Source organism: Notolepis coatsorum, assembly GCF_963971535.1.
Source record: "Notolepis coatsorum genome assembly, chromosome: 3".
In the NCBI taxonomy this organism is placed as follows: domain Eukaryota; kingdom Metazoa; phylum Chordata; class Actinopteri; order Aulopiformes; family Paralepididae; genus Notolepis; species Notolepis coatsorum.
In genome coordinates this window covers 20,208,087-20,234,503 of record NC_140167.1, presented here as the reverse complement: position 1 = coordinate 20,234,503, position 26,417 = coordinate 20,208,087, and the positions used below count along the sequence as shown (strand labels likewise).

The 26,417-nt window shown below is 48.8% G+C and overlaps 2 protein-coding genes across 2 annotated transcripts in view; one reads left to right on the top strand and one right to left on the bottom strand.

Moving 5' to 3' along the window:
- acvr1l (activin A receptor, type 1 like) overlaps nt 1–17,463 on the top strand; it is a 19,804-nt gene extending 2,341 nt beyond the window's left edge. Inside the window, 9 exon segments of the mRNA XM_084309948.1 lie at nt 1,109–1,363; nt 2,294–2,505; nt 3,140–3,239; nt 4,146–4,292; nt 5,305–5,580; nt 9,390–9,587; nt 13,055–13,185; nt 15,003–15,054; nt 15,057–17,463. Of these exon segments, the coding sequence (XP_084166074.1) occupies nt 1,109–1,363; nt 2,294–2,505; nt 3,140–3,239; nt 4,146–4,292; nt 5,305–5,580; nt 9,390–9,587; nt 13,055–13,185; nt 15,003–15,054; nt 15,057–15,133 (1,448 nt within the window). The 3' untranslated portion in view covers nt 15,134–17,463.
- On the bottom strand, nt 17,459–26,417 carry d2hgdh (D-2-hydroxyglutarate dehydrogenase). Its single transcript, XM_084309946.1, has 10 exons — nt 26,294–26,417; nt 25,067–25,429; nt 24,889–24,946; nt 23,329–23,468; nt 22,414–22,607; nt 21,873–22,041; nt 19,651–19,794; nt 19,128–19,270; nt 18,270–18,435; nt 17,459–18,096 (listed from the first exon to the last, which is right to left on the bottom strand). Exons 2-10 carry the CDS (start codon nt 25,425–25,427, stop codon nt 17,834–17,836), a joined length of 1,638 nt encoding a protein of 545 aa, XP_084166072.1. The 5' UTR covers nt 25,428–25,429; nt 26,294–26,417; the 3' UTR covers nt 17,459–17,833.

Genomic DNA, 26,417 nt, shown 5'->3' with positions numbered 1-26,417 from the left:
TGTGTTGTCTGTTACAAAGATGGGATCTTTCGCTTCAAAACTCCATTCAGCAACGGCTTCCTTTAGTAACCAACCTGCGATGTATGGCTTCTAGGGGTGTAAGTTAACGGTACACAAAAACCACGGTTCGGTACGTACCTCGGTTTTGAAGCCATGGTTCGGTACAGGTTTTCGGTACAGTGGGGGAAAGTTTGGCTTTCCATGTTTCACTCAGGGGTGATGTAGTGTGCAGTAACTAATTGTACTTGTAGGGCTGTCAACAAATATTCTATATTGAAATTAATAATCGACTTGTAAAGAAAAGAGAAAAAAATTATAATTATATTAGATTGTGGGGGGAAAAAAGCCCCCGGTAGGCGGTTAACATACCGTTGTATTAGTTCGGTACACAGCCGTTCGGTACGGTATGGTACACACTGAAATGGTTCGGTACGGATACGTGTACCTTTACACCCCTAATGGCTTCCTTTAGTAACCAACCTGCAATGTATGGCTTCTTTTAGTAACCAACCTGCGATGTATGGCCTCCAGTTGGTGTGTCTGTATGAGAGAGAGAGAGAGATACAGTTGGTGTGTCTGTGTATGCGAGAGAGTAACAGAGTGATGGACAGTGGCTGTGTCTGTATGAGAGAGGGAGAGAGAGTAACAGAGTGATGGACAGTTGCTGTGTCTGTACGAGAGAGGGAGAGAGAGTGAGAGAGTAACAGTGCTTTCATCTACAGATGGACAGTTACTGTGTCTGTACGAGAGAGGGAGAGAGAGTGAGAGAGTAACAGTGCTTTCCTCTACAGATGGACAGTTACTGTGTCTGTATGAGAGAGAGAGAGAGAGAGAGAGAGAGGGAGAGAGTAACATAGTGATGGACAGTTGCTGTGTCTGTACGAGAGAGAGTAACAGAGTGATGGACAGTTGCTGTGTCTGTACGAGAGAGAGTGAGAGAGTAACAGTGCTTTCCTCTACAGATGGACAGTTGCTGTGTCTGTACGAGAGAGAGTGAGAGAGTAACAGTGCTTTCCTCTACAGATGGACAGTTGCTGTGTCTGTATGAGAGAGAGAGAGAGGGGGAGAGAGGGGGAGAGAGAGAGTAACAGAGTGCTTTCCTCTACAGATGGACAGTTGCTGTGTCTGTGCGACAGCCCCAGCTGCCTCCAGTCCACCCAGTGCCAGGGCGCCCGCTGCTACTCGTCTGTGAAGGTGGGCAGCAGCGGGGTGGTGTTCGCGCGAGGATGCCTGAAGGGGCCGGAGAAGATCCGCCTGCAGTGCTCCACGCCGCCCTCCCTGCGCCAGGCCATGCTGTGCTGTGGCCAGGACATGTGTAACCGCAACACCTCCCGGGGCTCCCTCATGCCCCTGCTGCTGTCAGGTGGGTGGAGACCGGCCCACGTCATGGATCCATCATCACTGTACTTCCGCGTTACATTGAGCTCATGGAGGAGAGAGAGCGCGGGGAGAAAATGAATGAATGTGGATGAGAGCCTTGTCATTAAGTGGTTGTTGCTACGGCTGTGGGGGTGCTGGAGACATGATGCAATAGACGTTGTATATACGCCTGAGTCTCCTGAACACGGCGAGACCAGTGCCAAGTCGATCGGCACTTTCTCGGCCGAGCTATAGTCACTTTTCCCACACCTACTCCCAAACTCTGCATGCGCAGTTTGATAAACCTAGATCTCTGGACATGGACAATCCAGAGAGACTCTGTATGTGGGCAATCTGCACATGCAGAGTTCGGGAGTAGGTGTGGAAAAGTGACTATAGCTCATTCATTCATTTTCTCCCCCTGCTCTCTCTCCCATGATGTCAGAATACCGGAAGTGTTGCGGTGGTCTATATTAGGATATTTTTCTACATTTAGACAGATTATACATTTAACACCCCAAGCCCCCTCCCTCTTCAGGTTGGTTTTTTGAAGTTCAATGGTCCTCAGATGTTGTATCCCCCCTCTTTATCCAGAAATGTGCTCCTTACATTTACCGGTAATTGATTATTTCTTGCTTTGTACATAACAAAGTTTACCATATCAATGAACTTCAAAATGTGTGATTGTAGAAACAGTGTGCGTGTGTGTGGTCCCGATATCCTGCATTGTTTATTATGGTCCTGTCATTCGTTTAGTTCCATTGTATATTATTACCCTGTTCTTTTTTGTATTTCTTGTATATTGTTAATCCTGGCTTACAGTCACGACGATGACATTGGTGTGATGATATTTGACAGTATTTCCTCTACAAATTCCTCTGTGACGTGGCATCATTTTGACCCTTTCCCTCCCTCCCTCCCTCCCTCCCCGCAGCCCCAGAGGGCGAGCCGGTCCGCTACCGCGTGGAGACGCTGGCTCTCTTTGTGCTGGCCCCGGTGGTGGTCCTGGCCCTGCTGTCCGTAGTGGCGGTTCTGGCCTGCAGGAGGCTCCACCACGGCCGGCTACAGAGACTGCAGGAGTTCGACACGGAGCAGGGAGCCATCGATGGCCTCATCACCTCCAGCGTGGGAGACAGCACTTTAGCGGTACGTTAAAGAAATTTTTACATTTGGTCATTTAGCTGACGTTTTTATCCAAAGAGATAAGTCCGCAGGAAGGGTACAACTCTGGCAGCTAAGGGTCAGTAACATAGTCAAGTCAAGAGTCAAGAGTTTTATTTGTCACGGCATACAAGTATACAATGAAATGCGGGTGGTCTTGCCCGCAACGATGTGCAATAATACAATAGTAATAACATATAGTTCATCAAACAGTCTTGAACCTGAGTGCTACAGTCTTTAATGCATAGTAGTATAGACATATTAGCATAGTATGTAGTAACATAGATTCCTTAGTAGCAAAGTGCATAATAGTAAATGTTTGTTATCAATGCAATAAAAAGAGATGTATTGTGCATTAAACCAAAAATATTCCTTCACTTCTCTTACACTCTCATGACAAGAGTATAAACCATTGTCGTCATAGGACCAGATCATGTGGTGTATCAAACAAAAAAACGTTACGGTTAATGAGATATATTCTGATGTAAAGTGTTATGGGAATTACTAGTGCTGTTGATCAATATAATTAATAAGTACCTAAACTCCCATTTCTGGATCACGGTTAACAACCGCGGCTCTGAGAGAGATCTGACATTATCTTGTTCTCGTCCGTCTCCAGGACCTGTTGGACCACTCCTGTACCTCAGGCAGCGGTTCTGGACTTCCCTTCCTGGTCCAGAGAACCGTGGCCCGCCAGATCAGTCTGATGGAGTGTGTAGGTAGGTAGAATCAGAACATCTAGGACCGAACAACAGCACATGCAAACGGGTCCTAAATAACCGGGACGAGACAAGCGACTGTAATTAGTAGTTTTGTATCTCTCTTTTAAAGGTGCTGTAAGTAAGTATTTTTTCTTTGTTAAAATAAGTGGTCTACATGTTAAAATAACAGCTCTACACTCCTACAGCCATCACTGATCTAGAGTGTTTGGTCAGCAACAACAACAGCACCGCTCTGCAGTAAACGCTCTGCAGTAAACCAGAAAATACATATTCTGGTATCTCGTTCCAACTTTATCCAGTCAGGAGAGAGAACTCCACACTGCAAAAATGGTCTGACAAAAATAAGAAATATAACCTAGTTTTAAGCAAATAATATGCTAGTAAAACTAGTAAAATAATTTGCCCGTGCAGGAAGCAAACTTGGCTTGGCAAATTTGGATAAGTGAGAAGGGTAAACCAGATAGCAGAACATTTATTTTGTGTTTACTGCAGAGCGGAGGGACTGGAGAGACACCGAAACACTCTATAGCAAGATAAGATAAGATAAGATATCCCTTTATTGATCCCATTGGGGAAATTCAGGAAAGATGTCATGCCCACACCGGGAGGCGAGGCCGAGCCGCCTGAGTGGAGACCAGGAATCCTAACCGCTAGACCGCAGAGACGGCTGTTGGAACGTAGAGCTATTTAACACTTATTATTTTAACAACAAAGTACCACTTACATCACCTGTTCAAAATGGGAAATTAAACCCTCATATTGGCACCGTCTCCTTTCCTCCTCCCTCCCCTCCTCGTTCCCTCCCCTTCTCACCCCTCCTCCCTCCCCTCCTCGTTCCCTCCTCTTCTCACCCCTCCTCCCTCCCCTCCTCGTGCCCTCCTCTTCTCACCCCTCCCTTCCTAGGCAAGGGCCGCTACGGAGAGGTGTGGCGCGGCCAGTGGCAGGGGGAGAACGTGGCCGTGAAGATCTTTTGCTCGCGGGACGAGAAATCCTGGTTCAGAGAGACCGAGATCTATAACACGGTGCTACTCCGACACGAAAACATACTGGGTGAGTCTGGCCGAATGCTGCTGAATAATGTCTGTGGCCGGTCAGTTTGGAAAGTCTGAGGTTGGCTGGAAGAATTGACCGTGTGAACCTCCATCTGTGGGCCGGTGAATTAAAAAGTAATTTCCTCCCTTGCCTGCTTCCCTTTCTCAAGTTCTTGTTGAATACCTGACCTCTATGGAAAGCAGGAGTGGAAGGTTATAACTCGCATAATGGTTTAATAAGGATCGCCTGCTTTCTTTGTCCTGATCTGCTGTCCTCTCCATTCCACTCTACCTTCTTGTGTGAAGGAGAGACTCCCATGTTCTTATTGTTAACGCTAATTGTAAATAGTTTGAGCATGTTCCTAGGCTATGTCTGGTTTGTCTATATTTCATTATTCACTAAATAACCCAGCGCTACATTCATTTCGAACCGTAAAACGGTAACTGGACTTATTTGTCAGGAGTTAATTGATGCAGGTGTGTTCATGGTGAGGGTGTTTATTTGCATAGTACCTGCTAAGGGATGTGTTTGTAACTTGCTTTTATGGACATTACATACTATATTCTTCGTAGGAATGCCATTCATGGTGTTTTAAAGCCTTTCAGTGCACAAGGTATGGCCAGCCTTGTCCATGTCTATTTTTACCTCAACTTTCTTTCCTCTCGTCTCTCTCCCTAGTACAGTCCCCTCCCCATCATATGTATATACTCTGTCGGGATCTATGGGTAACAGTACTGTATATTTGAATACCGTATATGTCACAAATGTATCGGTACTAAATACCTGTATGTCCCTATGCCATAAATGTCATGTATGTTGTGTATGTCATAAATGTCAATATGAATTGAAAATGGGGGACCCTGATGTAAACAAGACAAACGTCTTTCTCTGGTCTGCATCCCCTTAACAATTGTGTGTATTGAGCCGTACTGTATTAATTCTGCAATCTGTTAAATAAAGTTTTCATTCATTCATTCATTAATTCATTCATTCATTCATTCTCTCTCCCTCTCTCCCTCCCTCCCTCCAGGCTTCATGGCGTCGGACATGACTTCCAGGAACTCCAGCACCCAGCTGTGGCTCATCACCCATTACCACGACAACGGCTCCCTGTACGACTACCTGCAGCGGGTTGCCGTGGAGACGTCGGAGGGCCTGGCGATGGCGGCGTCGATAGCGTGTGGCCTGGTGCACCTCCACACGGAGATCTTCGGCACAGAGGGCAAGCCGGCCATCGCTCACCGGGACCTGAAGAGCAAGAACATCCTGGTCACCAAAGAGCTCCGATGTTGCATCGCCGACCTGGGTGAGGCCTGCTTCTACTGTCTCTGTTGGGGCTGGGTGAGGCCTCCTTCTACTGTCTCTGTTGGGCTGGGTGAGGCCTCCTTCTGCTGTCTCTGTTGGGCTGGGTGAGGCCTCCTTCTACTGTCTCTGTTGGGCTGGGTGAGGCCTCCTTCTACTGTCTCTGTTGGGCTGGGTGAGGCCTGCTTCTACTGTCTCTGTTGGGCTGGGTGAGGCCTGCTTCTACTGTCTCTGTTGGGCTGGGTGAGGCCTGCTTCTACTGTCTCTGTTGGGCTGGGTGAGGCCTGCTTCTACTGTCTCTGTTGGGCTGGGTGAGGCCTGCTTCTACTGTCTCTGTTGGGCTGGGTGAGGCCTGCTTCTACTGTCTCTGTTGGGGCTGGGTGAGGCCTGCTTCTACTGTCTCTGTTGGGCTGGGTGAGGCCTGCTTCTGCTGTCTCTGTTGGGCTGGGTGAGGCCTGCTTCTACTGTCTCTGTTGGGCTGGGTGAGGCCTGCTTCTACTGTCTCTGTTGGGCTGGGTGAGGCCTCCTTCTACTGTCTCTGTTGGGGCTGGGTGAGGCCTCCTTCTACTGTCTCTGTTGGGGCTGGGTGAGGCCTCCTTCTACTGTCTCTGTTGGGGCTGGGTGAGGCCTGCTTCTACTGTCTCTGTTGGGCTGGGTGAGGCCTCCTTCTACTGTCTCTGTTGGGCTGGGTGAGGCCTGCTTCTGCTGTCTCTGTTGGGCTGGGTGAGGCCTCCTTCTACTGTCTCTGTTGGGCTGGGTGAGGCCTGCTTCTACTGTCTCTGTTGGGGCTGGGTGAGGCCTGCTTCTACTGTCTCTGTTGGGCTGGGTGAGGCCTGCTTCTACTGTCTCTGTTGGGCTGGGTGAGGTCTGCTTCTACTGTCTCTGTTGGGCTGGGTGAGGCCTCTTCCTGGTGTCTCTGTTGGGCTGGGTGAGGCCTCCTTCTACTGTCTCTGTTGGGCTGGGTGAGGCCTGCTTCTGGTGTCTCTGTTGGGCTGGGTGAGGCCTCCTTCTGATGTCTCTGTTGGGCTGGGTGAGGCCTGCTTCTGGTGTCTCTGTTGGGCTGGGTGAGGCCTCCTTCTGATGTCTCTGTTGGGCTGGGTGAGGCCTGCTTCTGGTGTCTCTGTTGGGCTGGGTGAGGCCTCCTTCTGGTGTCTCTGTTGGGCTGGGTGAGGCCTCCTTCTACTGTCTGTTGGGCTGGGTGAGGCCTGCTTCTGCTGTCTCTGTTGGGCTGGGTGAGGCCTCCTTCTACTGTCTCTGTTGGGCTGGGTGAGGCCTGCTTCTACTGTCTCTGTTGGGCTGGGTGAGGCCTCCTTCTGATGTCTCTGTTGGGCTGGGTGAGGCCTGCTTCTGCTGTCTCTGTTGGGCTGGGTGAGGCCTCCTTCTACTGTCTCTGTTGGGCTGGGTGAGGCCTCCTTCTACTGTCTCTGTTGGGCTGGGTGAGGCCTGCTTCTACTGTCTCTGTTGGGCTGGGTGAGGCCTCCTTCTGATGTCTCTGTTGGGCTGGGTGAGGCCTGCTTCTGCTGTCTCTGTTGGGCTGGGTGAGGCCTCCTTCTACTGTCTCTGTTGGGCTGGGTGAGGCCTGCTTCTGCTGTCTCTGTTGGGCTGGGTGAGGCCTGCTTCTACTGTCTCTGTTGGGCTGGGTGAGGCCTCCTTCTACTGTCTCTGTTGGGCTGGGTGAGGCCTGCTTCTGCTGTCTCTGTTGGGCTGGGTGAGGCCTGCTTCTGCTGTCTCTGTTGGGCTGGGTGAGGCCTGCTTCTGCTGTCTCTGTTGGGCTGGGTGAGGCCTGCTTCTACTGTCTCTGTTGGGCTGGGTGAGGCCTCCTCCTGCTGTCTCTGTTGGGCTGGGTGAGGCCTCCTTCTACTGTCTCTGTTGGGCTGGGTGAGGCCTGCTTCTACTGTCTCTGTTGGGCTGGGTGAGGCCTGCTTCTACTGTCTCTGTTGGGCTGGGTGAGGCCTGCTTCTACTGTCTCTGTTGGGCTGGGTGAGGCCTCCTTCTACTGTCTCTGTTGGGCTGGGTGAGGCCTGCTTCTGCTGTCTCTGTTGGGCTGGGTGAGGCCTGCTTCTACTGTCTCTGTTGGGCTGGGTGAGGCCTGCTTCTACTGTCTCTGTTGGGCTGGGTGAGGCCTGCTTCTACTGTCTCTGTTGGGCTGGGTGAGGCCTGCTTCTACTGTCTCTGTTGGGCTGGGTGAGGCCTCCTTCTACTGTCTCTGTTGGGCTGGGTGAGGCCTCCTTCTACTGTCTCTGTTGGGCTGGGTGAGGCCTGCTTCTGCTGTCTCTGTTGGGCTGGGTGAGGCCTCCTTCTACTGTCTCTGTTGGGCTGGGTGAGGCCTGCTTCTGGTGTCTGTGTTGGGCTGGGTGAGGCCTCCTTCTACTGTCTCTGTTGGGCTGGGTGAGGCCTGCTTCTACTGTCTCTGTTGGGCTGGGTGAGGCCTCCTTCTACTGTCTCTGTTGGGCTGGGTGAGGCCTGCTTCTGCTGTCTCTGTTGGGCTGGGTGAGGCCTCCTTCTACTGTCTCTGTTGGGCTGGGTGAGGCCTCCTCCTGCTGTCTCTGTTGGGCTCGGTGAGGCCTGCTTCTGATGTCTCTGTTGGGCTGGGTGAGGCCTGCTTCTACTGTCTCTGTTGGGCTGGGTGAGGCCTGCTTCTGCTGTCTCTGTTGGGCTGGGTGAGGCCTCCTTCTGCTCTCTCTGTTGGGCTGGGTGAAGCCTGCTTCTACTGTCTCTGTTGGGCTGGGTGAGGCCTGCTTCTGGTGTCTCTGTTGGGCTGGGTGAGGCCTCCTTCTGCTCTCTCTGTTGGGCTGGGTGAGGCCTGCTTCTGCTGTCTCTGTTGGGCTGGGTGAGGCCTGCTTCTACTGTCTCTGTTGGGCTGGGTGAGGCCTGCTTCTGCTGTCTCTGTTGGGCTGGGTGAGGCCTGCTTCTACTGTCTCTGTTGGGCTGGGTGAGGCCTGCTTCTACTGTCTCTGTTGGGCTGGGTGAGGCCTGCTTCTGCTGTCTCTGTTGGGCTGGGTGAGGCCTGCTTCTACTGTCTCTGTTGGGCCGTGGGGGACAGAATCCGTACAGCAATATATTGTGAGATTTTTGCGCAGCGATATTATATCGATACTTGCCGTCACTGTATCGATATAATATCGACGCACAAACTCTCGCAATATATTGCTGTATCGACATTTGGCTTGACAATCACATTTTACTACAATAAAAATTATTGGAATGAGGTGAACACAGAAAGCGTTATCTTATTAGATAAAACGGTGTTAGCGATAATAATATCACCTCTGCACGAGCACACACAATATCATCTCTGTACACACACACAATATCACCTCTGTACACACACACACACACACTATCACCTCTGTACACACACACACACACTATCACCTCTGTACACACACACACACACTATCACCTCTGTACACACACACATACAATATCACCTCTGTACACACACACATACAATATCACCTCTGTACACACACACATACAATATCACCTCTGTACACACACACATACAATATCACCTCTGTACACACACACATACAATATCACCTCTGCATTGATTTAACTGGGGTGAAGTCTGCGTTTCAGTGACACATATATATATATATATATATACTGTTATTTAATATATTATTATTCTATGTTAAGCTGCTATATACTATAGTTTCTTGTCAGAGTCCAACTCATGTGAGAAACCTAAGTGTCCATCAACCCTTTGCGTAGTTGTTTCCTCTCCGTTTCAAAACACTTGCACCGTCGTTCCCACCGTGACGCTCTCCCTTCCCCCCCCCCCCTCCTCCTCCTCCTCCTCCTCCGCAGGCCTGGCCGTGACTCACTCCCAGACGGACAACCTGCTGGATGTGGGCAACAACCCCAAGGTGGGCACCAAGCGCTACATGGCCCCCGAGGTGCTGGACGAGAGCATCCAGACGGACTGCTTCGACGCCTACAAGAGGGTGGACATCTGGGCCTTCGGCCTGGTGCTGTGGGAGATCGCCCGGCGCACGTACAGCAACGGTGAGGGGGGAGGAGGCTGAGGGGGGAGGTGAGGGGGGAGGAGGCTGAGGGGGGAGGTGAGGGGGGAGGAGGCTGAGGGGGGAGGTGAGGGGGCAGGCCGCTGAGGGGGGAGGTGAGGGGGCAGGCCGCTGAGGGGGGAGGTGAGGGGGCAGGCCGCTGAGGGGGGAGGTGAGGGGGCAGGCCGCTGAGGGGGGAGGTGAGGGGGGAGGCCGCTGAGGGGGGAGGTGAGGGGGCAGGCCGCTGAGGGGGGAGGTGAGGGGGCAGGCCGCTGAGGGGGGAGGTGAGGGGGCAGGCCGCTGAGGGGGGAGGTGAGGGGGGAGGTGAGGGGGCAGGCCGCTGAGGGGGGAGGTGAGGGGGGAGGCCGCTGAGGGGGGAGGTGAGGGGGGAGGTGAGGGGGGAGGTGAGGGGGCAGGCCGGTGAGGGGGGAGGTGAGGGGGGAGGTGAGGGGGCAGGCCGCTGAGGGGGGAGGTGAGGGGGGAGGCCGCTGAGGGGGGAGGTGAGGGGGGAGGTGAGGGGGCAGGCCGCTGAGGGGGGAGGTGAGGGGGGAGGCCGCTGAGGGGGGAGGTGAGGGGGGAGGTGAGGGGGCAGGCCGCTGAGGGGGGAGGTGAGGGGGGAGGTGAGGGGGGAGGTGAGGGGGCAGGCCGCTGAGGGGGGAGGTGAGGGGGCAGGCCGCTGAGGGGGGAGGTGAGGGGGGAGGCCGCTGAGGGGGGAGGTGAGGGGGGAGGTGAGGGGGCAGGCCGCTGAGGGGGGAGGTGAGGGGGGAGGCCGCTGAGGGGGGAGGTGAGGGGGGAGGTGAGGGGGGAGGTGAGGGGGCAGGCCGGTGAGGGGGGAGGTGAGGGGGCAGGCCGCTGAGGGGGGAGGTGAGGGGGGAGGCCGCTGAGGGGGGAGGTGAGGGGGCAGGCCGCTGAGGGGGGAGGTGAGGGGGCAGGCCGGTGAGGGGGGAGGTGAGGGGGCAGGCCGCTGAGGGGGGAGGTGAGGGGGGAGGCCGCTGAGGGGGGAGGTGAGGGGGCAGGCCGCTGAGGGGGGAGGTGAGGGGGGAGGTGAGGGGGGAGGTGAGGGGGCAGGCCGGTGAGGGGGGAGGTGAGGGGGGAGGTGAGGGGGCAGGCCGGTGAGGGGGGAGGAGGCTGAGGGGGGAGGTGAGGGGGGAGGAGGCTGAGGGGGCAGGCCGGTGAGGGGGGAGGCCGGTGAGGGGGGAGGTGAGGGGGGAGGAGGCTGAGGGGGCAGGCCGGTGAGGGGGGAGGTGGCTGAGGGGGGAGGTGAGGGGGGAGGTGAGGGGGGAGGAGGCTGAGGGGGGAGGTGAGGGGGGAGGAGGCTGAGGGGGCAGGCCGCTGAGGGGGGAGTTGGCTGAGGGGGGAGGTGAGGGGGGAGGAGGCTGAGGGGGGCAGGCCGCTGAGGGGGGAGTTGGCTGAGGGGGGAGGTGAGGGGGGAGGTGAGGGGGGAGGCCGGTGAGGGGGGAGGTGAGGGGGGAGGTGAGGGGGGAGGCCGGTGAGGGGGGAGGTGAGGGGGGAGGAGGCTGAGGGGGGAGGCCGCTGAGGGGGGAGGTGAGGGGGGAGGTGAGGGGGGAGGAGGCTGAGGGGGGAGGCCGGTGAGGGGGGAGGTGAGGGGGGAGGCCGGTGAGGGGGGAGGTGAGGGGGGAGGAGGCTGAGGGGGGAGGCCGGTGAGGGGGGAGGCCGCTGAGGGGGGAGGTGAGGGGGGAGGTGAGGGGGGAGGAGGCTGAGGGGGGAGGAGGCTGAGGGGGCAGGCCGGTGAGGGGGGAGGTGAGGGGGGAGGCCGGTGAGGGGGGAGGTGAGGGGGGAGGCCGGTGAGGGGGGAGGCCGGTGGGGGGGAGGCCGGTGAGGGGGCAGGAGGCTGAGGGGGGAGGCCGGGGAGCCAGAGTGCTGCACAACACGGGGAAACAACGTGAAATAGACGTGTAACGGTGACGGCAACGCATGACAATAAAGGCAGGGTACTACACTAGGTATGTGTTGGTGTCCTGACAGTAAGTGACTGGAAGTGGTATTTATTTTGTTAAAATGAGTAGCTCTACATTCCGGCAGCCATCACTGATTTCAGGTATTCAAGTTTTGTGAATATTAACACTTTCCGTGCCAGCCATGCGGTGCCTAGGAACCCCGTTGCGTGCCACCGCTCTATTCAATGACAGAGCTCTCATATTTGCGAACGCATAAACTATACCTTAAATTATGGCTATGTGTCTAATATGGCCGTCGCTTATCAATGACTTGTTTGCAGTCGACATTGTCAAAACGGATTGTTTTTTAATCTGTTCATTTCCGTTTTATACCATTTTGAAAAACGCTTGTTTTTTTAATTTTCAGAAAAAAATTAAGAATTCTGTGATAAACGCCCTTTACTGGAATACACTGGAATACACAAAACACGTTGACATTTTTCGGCCTATTTATGAATCGTTTTCAAATAAACGCTAGATTATCGATAGTATATGTGTACTTATGCACGCTATAGAAGCGGCCTGCGATTATCTTATTTCCTGATCACACACACACACACACATATGGCACATGCTGATATATAGGTGAAAATAGCTCTGATTATCCCAAGACTGGTAAAATAGATTGCTTACCTCAGATCAGATGTTCTCCAAAAAGATTATTCCAATTCCTGATCGCCATTCCAAATATCGATCGTGTTTATTGATCCAACGCTGGGTACTGGAAACACATATTCTCCGCTGTTCTGGTGGTGGGCAATGACTTGGATCGTCTCCGGTTACTTGTCTGACAAGTAAAATGTGGAAGCAGGACTTTTTTTCTCCATGCGTTTCATTCAATCCAATCCAATGGGGTGCAGTACCATCCGGTTGTGTTGTTCTTCAACACACCAGTGTGTGTGTTTAGCTACTGTAGGGACGACACACCTTGTTGTTTCAACACATCTTTTGCAAGAGTGTAGTTTAGAAACATGTAGAATCCCCATCGTAGTTTGTAGTAGTTTGAAAGGCAAATGTTTTTGTTATGCCCCACGAGTTGCTAGATTTACTTGTCTTTATTAACATCACTCTCGACTGTGTGTTATTCAGTTCAGGGTTCACTTCTAATTCAATCAATTAAAAGCACAAATAGAAACCGCAGGTCCATTACTAATGACAGTAAGATGATTAATCTTAAACTGCCTACTTTTTACAGATTAGATAAGAACTCTTTATAGGAATATTTTCCTCAATCTTAGATAGATATATATTTGTATTTGTCCACTTTCATGGAAATTTGTCTTTGGCTTCACCATGGTTGCAATCAACAAGACGACACAATACAAACACCACACAGGCACAAAAAACATTGACCCAAAACAGCCCAATACATAGACAAAAAGAGAAACAACAACAACAGGGACAGAGCTTCAGGTACCTAACCAATCTTTTGACAAAATCTTGAATGGTACTTTGCTCCGTTCCCATCTGACCTCTGACCTCTCTTCCCACGCCCACCCCCCGGGGCTTCCAGGTATCGTAGAGGAATACAAGCCTCCGTTCTACGACCAGGTGCCAAACGACCCGAGCTTCGACGACATGAGGAAGGTGGTCTGTGTGGAGCAGCAGAGGCCCTTCATCCCCAACCGCTGGTTCTCTGACCCTGTGAGTAGCAGCATGTCTCTCCCTGGTTCTCTGACCCTGTGAGTAGCAGCATGTCTCTCCCTGGTTCTCTGACCCTGTGAGTAGCAGCATGTCTCTCCCTGGTTCTCTGACCCCGTGAGTAGCAGCATGTCTCTCCCTGGTTCTCTGACCCCGTGAGTAGCAGCATGTCCCTCGCTGGTTCTCTGACCCTGTGAGTAGCAGCATGTCTCTCCCTTCATCCCCCACCGCTGGTTCTCTGACCCCGTGAGTAGCAGCATGTCTCTCCCTGGTTCTCTGACCCTGTGAGTAGCAGATGTCTCTCCCTGGTTCTCTGACCTGTGAGTAGCAGCATGTCTCTCCCTGGTTCTCTGACCCTGTGAGTAGCAGCCATGGCCCTCGCTGGTTCTCTGACCCTGTGAGTAGCAGCATGTCTCTCCCTGGTTCTCTGACCCTGTGAGTAGCAGCATGTCTCTCCCCTGGTTCTCTGACCCCGTGAGTAGCAGCATGTCTCTCACTTCCTGCACTCCTGGGCAGTACATCTATGTTTTAATATAAGATGAGATAGTCCTCTCTATTGATCCCCTTGGAGAAATGCAGGCATCATCAACATGGTACAGGTACAGGCAGTAGTAGAAAGATGTAAATATAGGCAATACAATTTTGATCTGAATATAAAAATAGACTATATAACAATATAATTAACACTGAATAAAGAAATGAGAAATTTAAACAGTGTAAACAAAGGTGCAGACTAGGGTCGGTGTGCCCTATCGGTTATAATATACGTTACAATAAATATAGGCAATAAAAAAGTACCCTAACTGGCATGATATACGTCATACGTTGTAGTCCGTGCAGGTTTGGGTGGTTAAGAGTCAGACATTCCTAATAGTTCTCAAGTTCTGCTAAATAAATATGTATAAAAAAATATATATATTGTGATTTGTGATACACAATTGATTTTCTTGATCCTTTGTTGTCTGAATCATCAATAAAAGCAAGTATCTCACAAAATGATGCGCAAAATATCTGAGAATATCAAACAAAAGATTATGGTCTTAGTCTGATATCACCCTTCCCATACCATGCACTCCGACTAAAAATCACTTGGATTATAAACATTTCTGTATGGCCCAGATATACTTCATACTGTGAGAATAGCGAAACATGTCAAATGAAACTCCTTTTTATAGTTGAAGTGATTAATATCATGGTATATTAGCACATTTACCTCAGTAATAAATACCTCCAACACCAGCGCACAAATACCACACTCTCCATCATGTTGTCCCTCTGTCAACATGTTTTGTAAAGTTTGTCCATCAACACGTGATTGGTTGTTGTCCATTCCGTTGAATTAGAAGGGCACATAATGAAAGACCTTTGCACTGGAGGAATGCATTTACACAACCCTCTGTAGAGTGGATATTGTCATTCTTTGCGGTGAGATAGAGCTAGGACAGCAGCTTGGTGTTCAGAACGGCATTATTCTGTACGGCATGCTAACCTACATGCTGTTAGCATCGTCACTGGCACCAGTCAAGCGGCAGATGGTTGCCAAGCAGTTGCCAAGTGTGTGGAGAGCTGCAGAGGGACCGCCTCGTTCCAAAGTCAGCGGTTCTAATCACAAATAACAGGAAGAGGGTGATAAATACACTCTTAAAGGACGAACGAGCGAACATCGCCCATTTATTTTCTCGTCTTTGGCCAATGTTTGAGCAGGACGATGTACTCCCGAGGTGTGCGGCTGTCAAAAAAAGTAACCGGGAGGTCCTTGTGCATTATTCACCCGTAACTGCCTGTGTATCGACCCTCACGTGAATGTTCTTCTCTCTCAGACGCTGTCCGCTCTGGTGAAGCTGATGAAGGAGTGTTGGTACCAGAACCCCTCGGCCGGCTGACGGCGCTGCGCATCAAAAAGACCCTGGACAAGATACACAGCTCTCTGGAGAAGGGCAAGGAGTCCTGAGGAATATGACCCGTCGGGGAATATTACCCGTGGGGAGGAGTGAGAGCACGTTAGCCGCATGGGGAGCGGGTGAGGAGAGAGGGGTTTGGTTTAAAGTCTCGTCAGCCATCCTCCGTCCTTCCTCTCTCCCCTTCTCTTTCGGGTTGCCTTCCCCCCACCCCCCCCCCACCCCCCTACAACACCCCCTTCCGCTGACTTGAAACCCACCCAGAAGTCGGGAGCTCTCCAGTCTGAAGAAGCCAGCCGTCTTTACGGGACATTCTGCCACTGTGTCCTCGCTGACCGCAACTGTGGACTGTTACTGAGTGTGAACAACATGGATGGCATATTGTATTACACCCCCATCATCCCTACGCTTTAACGCCCTACTGGAACTGCTGTGGGTTAGGCCTTCTCTCTCACACATACATATATATATAGCCTACTGAGTGTTGTATGCCTGTTTGTTGTATTTGATCCACAGCCAATCACGTTGGCTTGCTGTTGTGGCATTCTGCTCAGAGACAATCGGAAATGTGTTCCACTCATTCAGCTTTATTAAGAACAAGGAAACTGTTGTAGCACACACACACGTAGGCGTTAAGTTACAAAGGAACAGAGCCAATAGGAACAAATTGTTGTTTTTAAACTTTTTAGAAAAATGTAATGCTATTTATGATATATAAATCTCCACTACCACCAACCACACTACTGAGGTTATTTAAGATTGCTATATAAGATGGTGTGTGAGACAGGACTGTATACGTACATGCATAAGCTTTCACTGTACAAGGATTTTTTTTATATCCATATCGTCATTATTTGAGCTAGTAGGAAAATGCAATATTGAAAATTGTGGGGAAGAATGTCCAGGGTTGGGTCGCAAAGAATGACGTATGACTTGATTACAGTAATTCAATTACAAAAAAGGGGTAATCCGAATAGACACTGTTGAACAAAATTTGAAAAGGTGAACTGATATTCTGATGGCCAGATCAAGGAACACAAACGGCATTATAAACTTTTTGAAATAATCGTAATCATGATTATATTCAAATGAAAGTCTGTAAATTGGAATACATCGTCCATTTTACTCCCTCCATTTCAGTACATTTGACCCCAAAAATTATTTGTATATCAACAACTCCCCTTGTGTTGCCTTGAATTCCTGGGTGGGTTAGTTACATGTCTACAGCGAACGACAAGGTAACGTTATGCAACAACATAAACACTTGCTAATGAAAAAATTTCCGGACAAATGCTACCTTCAAATTGAACCCGTGAGTATGATCTCGACGTGGCAGGTCAGGTACTCAATATGCTTGCCGTTCAAGTGATGTTAAGTCGTGAGGACACCGTAAATGATACTTTGGATTATAATGACAGAGTTGTGATTTCGAAGTGGATATTTTGATATAGTTTTGCCGTTACATTTGTACCCCATTAACTTCAATTCATCAAGTATGGCTGCCGTTTCTGGATTCTCTGTTCAATGTGGACACATAACTTTATTTATATAGCACCTTTCATACATGGAGCAAATCACAGCAAATTGCATAAAATGAACATAGGCATAACATTAGCATACAGAATCAAATCAATGCATAAAGTGCAGACATAAGAATAGGTATAAAAGTAGTGCAAATGCAAGACAATCCCCCCCCCCCCCCCCCCCCCCCCCAGGAATTCAAGGCAACACTATGAGTAACTGATATACAAATTGTATTATAATTATTGGGGTGAAGTGTTCCTTTAATAGGCAAAGTATTCCAAAATGATTCAATGTAACCTGGTTATGTTCATGTTACTAATTACAATTGTAAATAGGTTAATGGAATACAATTTTAAAAGTAACCTTCCCAAGTTACTCACTATATGGAAAGCAGCATTATGAAACAAAATATAACAAAAAGAGTTGACAGCTGGTCTTTTTCATTTGGGTGGTTCTGGGATGGACAGAAGCACCAGCCAAAAGGAAATACTTTTTTTTTCTCTTTTCACTAGTATCTTGTAATAGGACAATAACAAAGAACAGAATATCCAGATTAATTGATATTTCAACACATCTTCTCTCGCCGGGATCCTTCTGTAGAACCACTGTAGACAGTCAAATTGACCTATACAAGAGAGTAGAGAAAATACCTTTGAGTGACTTTCTGTGTGAGGGCTGCTCCCCCTCTGACCCTTTTATTCAAGATCCCTTATAGACGAACAGAACATCTAAGGAGTAAAGATATGGATGGATTTGTTCACAACAGATGTTGGGATTGTTTGGAAGGGAAAACTTTTTTTTGTTGCTTTGTCTTTTTTTACATGTAAAATAAAACCATTTACTGCACTGTTACATAGATTTACTGTCTCTTGGCGTCATTTATTCTCATTACAAATGGATACAGACAAATATAGTCTACTTATACACTTTTTACAAAACACACAATTTAAGGAGTGGATCAGATGCTACTTCCTGTCAGTGCAAGTCGCAGGGGTAGCCGAGGTAGCCTTAGCAGCAGGATGTGCACATAGCATGGCTGAAACAGTCATAGCAATATATATTGAATCTTTTAGTGCCGTTTGATGCCATATCCCGTCCGTGTGCTCCACATTGATTGATTTCTAATAACGTCAAAGATATCTCCCCCTGCGTTACACGGCACAGCCCAGGGCTGGAATAAACATACGGCAGCCGAGTCGATCGGTCCATTTGTTGGGTCCAAACCAGGGTCACCGCAGACCGTCTGGCAGGGTCTTGTACGGGTTAAGGATGCCCTTGGGGTCCAGCATAGCCTTGATGTTGCCCATGAGAGCCACGGCCTGGCGGGCCTTACTGTAGTAAATATAGTTCCTCTTCTTCAGGCCCAGTCCGTGTTCGGCGCTGATGCTGCCCTGGAACCCGGCCGTCCACTCGTAGACGAAGGGCTCGATGGCCGCTAGGAGCGCGGGGTCTTTGGCGGGGGAGGTGATGTTGAGGTGGAGGTTCCCGTCGCCTGGGGGGACAGAAATGGAAAGACGTGTATATAAATGCGAAGACGGGACAGACGCGCAATTTCAATCGTTTTAATCCTTGTTTCGTTGGTACAGGAAGCATAGTCCGCGCCCCACACTTCCTGGCTACCCCTTACGGCGGAGAGCGAACAGAATGACCAGAGTCGAGTCTTACCCACGTGTCCGTATCCCACCACGCTCTTGGCGCGGCCCCCCAGGTGGTCCCTCATATCGGTCACCAGCTGGTAGATCCGCTCCACGGGGAGTGAGATGTCGTATTTGTAGGTGAAGCCGTCGTGAGTCAGGGCCTCTGTGACTCGCTCACGCATCGACCACAGCGCCTGCAGACAGACGATGGGATTGTTTCTTTTAGGATACATCGATAGCTTGGCTTTGGCATCATTTTTACCATGATCATCTCAGCCAGTAGTCAAATCTTATTTAGAAGGACAAAGATGTTACGTTAGTCTAGGACTGACCTTCGAATTTTTTTTGGCATTCGAAGCTTCGGGGCCGAGATTCGATTTCAATTCAAAGCTTCGAGATACAAAAAAAACGTTTTTTTTTAATGTTGTGGGACTTGTACAGCACTTTGTTCAACTTTGTCAGTGCTGTAAAGTTTAAACCTTTTTAAATCTTAGACAAACGAAAGACTTTGCTTTCATGAAATATTGTAATCAGTCATTTGAGGCTTTATAAAAGCAGCACAATGAACACAAATCTGTCAGTGCCGAGTCCGACCTCATCTTAAATAACAAACAGCATTGCTTGTTGTAGTTAACAAAGAGAGGCAGAGTTGATTTAGCAAAAAAAAATTAAAATCTTTTGTAATATTATTCTAATTTTATTTTCTCATTCAAATCCCATGCCCATCGAACGAAGCTTTGAAGTATTAAGACAGCCCTATGTTAGTCTTGCCCTCTTTAAGACTGCTGGTACTCTTATAATGATGTAAAGAGCCAAAAGAAACCGGCCCACGACCTATTTCAGGTCCAACAATGGGTTTTAAGAACGTAGAATGAGGACACGTTGCCTTGATCTTGGTGTCCTCGGTTGCCACGGTGCCGTCCGTGATCAGTGATGATGTCATTGCCTCCTCGAGGAAGTTGTGAAGCTTCTCTTCATCGTGGGTCGGGTTAGAGCCAGCTGTCTCTATGACGATGTAGAATGGACAATCTGCAGAAAAGACACAAGTGGCATGATGAGTGTGTGTGTGTGCTTGTTTTATGAAATGTGAGAAATATTACAATTAAGTTTAGTTTCTCTCAAAAACACAATACAGTACTGCAACCAAAACAGATATGGAACCAGAACCAATAATGACCCCCACTGCTACAGAATAATTACAGGTACACACAAATGTGTGTGTATATTAAGCACCTGTGATGGGGTTGGGCAGTTTCAGGTGTGTGTATATTATGCACCTGTGATGGGGTTGGGCAGTTTCAGGTGAGTGTATATTAAGCACCTGTGATGGGGTTGGGCAGTTTCAGGTGTGTGTATATTAAGCACCTGTGATGGGGTTGGGCAGTTTCAGGTGTGTGTATATTAAGCACCTGTGATGGGGTTGGGCAGTTTCAGGTGTGTGTTCAGCAGCCTCATGCACTCTCTGTCCAGGAACTCAAAGGCCGACAGGATCTCCCCCAGCATGCCTTTACAGAGCTGAAACGTCTGAAGGAGTTGCTCAAAGGTCTCACAGCCTACATTGGAAAGATATAGTTCATATCAACACATTCTCCATAGATTATAGCAGTGGTTCTCCACCTATTTGGTTTGTGCCCCCTAAAAACAGAGGGATGCCTATTCACAACCCCCAACCCGGTCAAACACACAGAATGGTAAACATTGACACCAAAGAATAATGTTTATTTTCTCTTTTCAACATTCATTATTTCACAAGAAGAAACCATCTATACATAAGTATTTGTATATCTTTTCGCGATCCGCCCCAAATCGTCTCAATCATTTGCGTTACAGTTTCTCAATTGCTTTGGTGCATTTCTCTGATCAGAATTAAAGTTCTCATAACTGTTAGTGCATTTCTCAAAATAATTAGTACAAACTGCAAAACCTAGTTGATAACCTGCAGAAGCGTGTCACTTGCTCAAAATGGATAGTTCATTCCTCAAAAGCAATTATTCATGTCAATGAAAGTGTCACTGTCATCAAAATGAAAAGTCCTGACACCATTGTTTATGAACAAGATAGTCAAATGGCTTTGTCATGTTTTCATTATGACAGATCACTCTGTAAGTGTTTTCCAATGCAAAAAAGTCAGATATTGGTGACACTACCTGAAAATGCTCAAGACAGCACTATACACTATTTGCACAGCCATTTGAAATCTACAGTTACACATTACTGTACACATTGTAATATTCCCTCCTTGTTGGTCTGGGACATCAATGGTTGCTCTCTGTCCAATGGGATTTCTTCCACGCGGTCTACCTTTTGCCAGATTGAAACCCGCCTCATCAACGTATAATGTGTGCAGTGGTTCCCTGGTACACGCTTTATCCCAGAAGAGAGAGAGATAAAAACTATAAACTTTTCCTGTGTAACATAATGCATTTTGGACAACATATTGTACAGTATGAACTGTCATGTAAGTGTACTGCATGGCACTATACAAAGTAACCAGTTTACAGCACTGAACATTAGAGTATGCATAGAACACATAAATGTTTTACTTGTGCATACTGGTGGCGGATCTCCTTCACTCTGTTCCAGTCAAATGGCTACTCATTTGTCAATTGTACTACAATTGTTTCATGCACATTTAATTTCCACTGAGCACTCTGTCAATTGTAGCGATTGAAATGGATTCAATATTCCCAAAGATATTGTCCTCTAACAGCGCTTTGTATCTCTGTCAACCTTATGGCATTGTTTGCAATCACCATTGCACAAATGGCTTCCTCTTGTTGCGGAGTAAAAAGGGGCCCTCTTCCACCTCTGCGAGGTTGTCTTGCAATCCTATGTGGTGCAGAGTAAAATTACAGTAATGTACAGCAAACATGAGATAGACTGCTTTACAGTAACCCATATTACTGTAGTGTACAATAACAGTGCTTCCCACTTGTAAAATAATGCAGTACAGTACCATACTGTAAATATGGCAAATATTAACTGTAACACTACTGTACACTACAATACAGTAGATCTGTGCTGCAGTAAAGCTGTCTAAATGTAAAATGTAAAAAGTGACAAGTTCTTGTCCCACTGCAAGATTCATGTATGACACAATGGCAGTAGTGCAGTGCAGATTGTTTAGTGCTGAATTACTGTCCAGTATACACACCTGCTCTCCCGACGAAATGTTTGAATACAGTAATTTAATTTACAGTGGTTCTCTCAACATTTGGCTGCACCCTTTGACCAGCCTCAGCCATTGTGAGGCCGTGATTGATAGATTTTGACAACTAGTTCAACATTTTTGTATGTAATGACTCAATCAATGAAATGAGGACTATTAGTTTTATAGGGAATGACTAGTCAGCAGTCATAAGTATAGTTAATTTTGACTGACATGACATAAGCAAATGATAATGTTATAAAACAGCAGAGAATTGTATGAAAGCAATTGATGCATGTCCAAAAGCATTTGCAATTTGTTCGGAGGAATGAGAAACTGCTACTATGATGTGCACAAATGACAAAATTTTGTGGAGGTTGAACTAACAGTTATGAGAACTTTAATTCTGATCAGAGAAATGCACCAAAGCAATTGAGAAAAACTGTAATCAAAGTCACACTACACAGCTCATTAGGTTCTTACCCAGAAAAGCCACATTGACGGCGTTGGGCTTCCGCGGACACAGGATGGACACGGCGGTGATGACTCCCAGTGTGCCCTCTGACCCTATGAACAGCTGTTTGAGGTCATATCCTGTGTTGTCTTTCCTCAGAGTGGCCAAGCAGTCCAGCGTCCGCCCGTCCGCCAACACCTGGAGATGCAGGCACAGCCAGAAGGACCGTTCAGAGATAAAATGTTCAATCAATCAATCTGCACGGTGATTGATTGAATGAACATTTTATTAACAGATTGCAGAATGAGTACAGTACAGTACAGCTCAATACACACAATTGTTAAGGGGATGCAGACCAGAGAAAGACTTTCGTCTTGTTTACATCAGGGTCCCCCATTTTCAATTCATAATGAATTGTAAGTAAGGGTGCAACTAGCACCGTGCAATCCATTCTTTGTGGATCTAGCCCTAAGTGATTACAATGAACAATGAACCCCCCTGTGAATAGATGTAATAAAATATATATATATTATCTTCCATCTCCTCTGCTGCGTCAGTCCCTCTACTCACCACCTCCAGACCCAGCACCGTTCCTCGTAGAGAGCCATAGCGGAGCAGGCGAAGCCCCCCCGCGTTAGTCGCCACATTGCCCCCGATGTGACAGCTGCCTTTAGCCCCCAGGTCGAGGGGCATGATGTAGTCCCTCCCCTCCAGGTAGAGAGACAGGTTTTCCAAGACGCAGCCTGCCTGGCATGTCAGAATACCTGACCAGACAAGACATCAATGCAAATACTTAAGTGTACACACAGTGGCTCAGATTGACTGTGGATGGTCGTGTGATGAAACGTCTACTTTTCAAACATACCAACCAACATAAACATTCTGAATGGGCTCCAAGTTTATTTCCCCGTTGTAAATGGCAAATGGACTGCATTTATATATAGCGCTTTTATCCAGAGCGCTTTACAATTCATGCCTCACATTCACCCGTTCACCCACACACCGACGGCAGAGGCGACCATGGAAGGTAACGACCTGCTCATCGGGAGCAGTTGGGGGTTAAGTGTCTTTGCTCAAAAACACTACGACACGCTGCCTAGAGGAACCGGAATCGAACTGGGAACCTTCCGATTACCAGACGACCGATCTACCTCCTATTTTATAGACCATGTTGACATGTATTTCGTTCATATATGATTATGGACATTGATGGGACGGGAGTGGAACTTTGTACAAGCCCTTTGGGCTTCGTTCCCTCCTAGCACTGTTAAAAAAAAATTAGCTAAATAAATAATGTGCTAACTAAACTAAACAAACAGAGTATATACCATCATATTCAAGATACATACGAGGCTAGACTGACTGTGTCCACTGTATTCATTATGGTATACATTTATCTACACATTTCCTCAGTCGTACTTAGGATATTTAATTTTTTCTTTGGTTTCTCTCGTTTATAAAGTTGTCGTTCATAAAATTACCCACCAGAGATGCTGTCAAAGGTGAGGACGTTGTTCATGAGGGCTGTGGACAGGATGATCTCATCGTATACTGGAACGCTGCCCCCGACCAGCCCTGTGTTGCCCCCCTGAGGGGTCAGCGCCAGGTGACGACTGCTGCAGTAACTACAGATGGGAGACGTCATCATGATCAACATGGTCTCACCCTCAACATCAACCTCCACATGGTCTCACCCTCAACATCAACCTCCACATGGTCTCACCCTCAACATGGTCTCAACCTCAACATGGTCTCAACCCTCAACATCAACCTCCACATGGTCTCACCCTCAACATGGTCTCAACATGGTCTCACCCTCAACATGGTCTCAACCTCAACATGGTCTCAACATGGTCTCAACCTCAACATGGTCTCACCCTCAACATGGTCTCACCCTCAACATGGTCTCACCCTCAACATGGTCTCACCCTCAACATGGTCTCACCCTCAACATGGTCTCACCCTCACCATGGTCTCACCCTCAACATGGTCTCACCCTCAACATGGTCTCACCCTCAACATGGTCTCAACCTCAACATGGTCTCAACCTCAACATGGTCTGACCCTCAACATGGTCTCACCCTCAACATGGTCTCACCCTCAACATGGTCTCACCCTCAACATGGTCTCACCCTCAACATGGTCTCACCCTCAACATGGTCTCAACCTCAACATGGTCTCACCCTCAACATGGTCTCAACATGGTCTCACCCTCAACGTGGTCTCACCCTCAACATGGTCTCACCCTCAACATGGTCTCACCCTCAACATGGTCTCAACCTCAACATGGTCTCACCCTCAACATGGTCTCAACCTCAACATGGTCTCACCCTCAACATGGTCTCAACCTCAACATGGTCTCACCCTCAACATGGTCTCGCCCTCAACATGGTCTCACCCTCAACATGGTCTCACCCTCAACATGGTCTCACCCTCAACATGGTCTCACCCTCAACATGGTCTCAACCTCAACATGGTCTCACCCTCAACATGGTCTCAACCTCAACATGGTCTCACCCTCAACATGGTCTCACCCTCAACATGGTCTCACCCTCAACATGGTCTCACCCTCAACATCACCCTCAACATGGTCTCACCCTCAACATGGTCTCAACCTCAACATGGTCTCAACGTGGTCTCACCCTCAACATGGTCTCACCCTCAACATGGTCTCAACCTCAACATGGTCTCAACGTGGTCTCACCCTCAACATGGTCTCACCCTCAACATGGTCTCACCCTCAACGTGGTCTCAACCTCAACATGGTCTCAACATGGTCTCACCCTCAACATGGTCTCAACATGGTCTCACCCTCAACATGGTCTCACCCTCAACATGGTCTCACCCTCAACATGGTCTCACCCTCAACATGGTCTCACCCTCAACATGGTCTCACCCTCAACATGGTCTCACCCTCAAACGGGACACAGAGTGTTGATTGAATGATTTTCTTTCTCAATTTAGAGATCTCCACTGACAGCAAATGCAGTAAGCTGCATCCATTCGTCCATCAATCAATCAATCAATCAAGGATTTCTTCTTTACCTGAGAATTTGAGATACTTCCTGTGTGGTCTGAGGTCTTAACAGGACTTCACTGAAACCTGCAGGTGACATGATGTGGAGAAAAATATTTGATGAAAAAGGGCAATCAAATCGACAATCAAATCGATCCCTGCAATGTGAGCTGAAACTGAAACGGGTTGAACGAAGCCGGACCGCACCTCTCACCGACTTGAGCCAGTCCACGTTGTTGGCCTCCAGCAGGTCAGGGTCAGTGACGGCTCTGCCTGGTAACAACTCCCTGAAGAAGGCCAAATCCTCTGGAGTGACCCTGGAGAACGGCAGCCTTGCTGGGGCTGCACTGGGGGACGGGTCAGGACCGTCTACGGCAGCGTGGAGCCTCCGAGAGCAGACTCCACATTGCACCGGGCTGGGTGGGAGGAGGAGGCGGCGGCTGCTGACCCCTGGGTGGGATAATGTTCTGACTGAGGTGGCTGGAGATGAGAGGGTTCTGTGGTGGGGGCTCAGCAGTCTGAGAGCTGTCCGGCCCAGACTCAGTCTTCTGTGGATGATCCCCGCCATGTCTGGGGAGAGGGGTTTAATACCAAGGATGGAGAAAAGTGTAGAGTAATGTTGGTCTCTTTGCACGTGGCAATAACGTTTTTTTAAAACCAAACATCCCCGTTTAGAACAGCTATAACGTTAGTAACCCGACCATGTACGTGTCAAAATACTTCCCAAAGGTCAGTGAATACCACGACCACAACACCAGAGGGAGCTCCACAAATCATGTTAAACCCAGATTCGGCTCAAACAAGGGACTAAACACGTTTCGCAATTATGCCACATCAATGTGGAACGCCCTACCCACAGCTGTACAAAAGGAATGTGAATCACTACCCACTTTCAAAACCACTCTCAAAGAACACCTACGGGAGACTGCAATTCGAAACTGGCCCCTGTAAATGTCATAACCCAACCCCCTCCAATGTACAGTAAATGACCAAGTATGGTTGTCAATATTCCAATGTAGTTTTGCTTGTACAGTTGTAGAGTGTCCCCCCCCCCACCCAACCAACCACCTCCAATGTACATTGAGCTGTACTGTACTCATTCTGCAATCTGTTAATAAAGTTTTCAATCAATCAAGTCTAGCATCTAATTAACGTTACCATGGAAGATCACACTCACCTTACTGTACCTGTCAGCTTTGTAACATTAGGTTAGCTAGGTTAGTTCACCGGCTAAAGTTAGCTATTTGTTGCTTATTTATAGTCGCAGTAAGCTAACGTTGCATAATTTAAATTGCATCACTCTTACGATCGTAGCTTAGGCTCATCTCTAAAGTGAGTGCCACACATGGACCCGTGTTGACAGGACGACAGCCTGGTTAGCCTCTTTAGCATCACAAAGGTTAGGTAGCAGATGAGCTACTAAGTAAGTTATACCTTGGCTGCTTTGCAACAACGATCAGCGGCGCGTTACCAAATGTGCCACAGCATGAGGCGTCTGCATTCATATCATGTTGCAAATGCGACTCTTGTCACAAAGTTCAAGGACAAGCATCTTGTT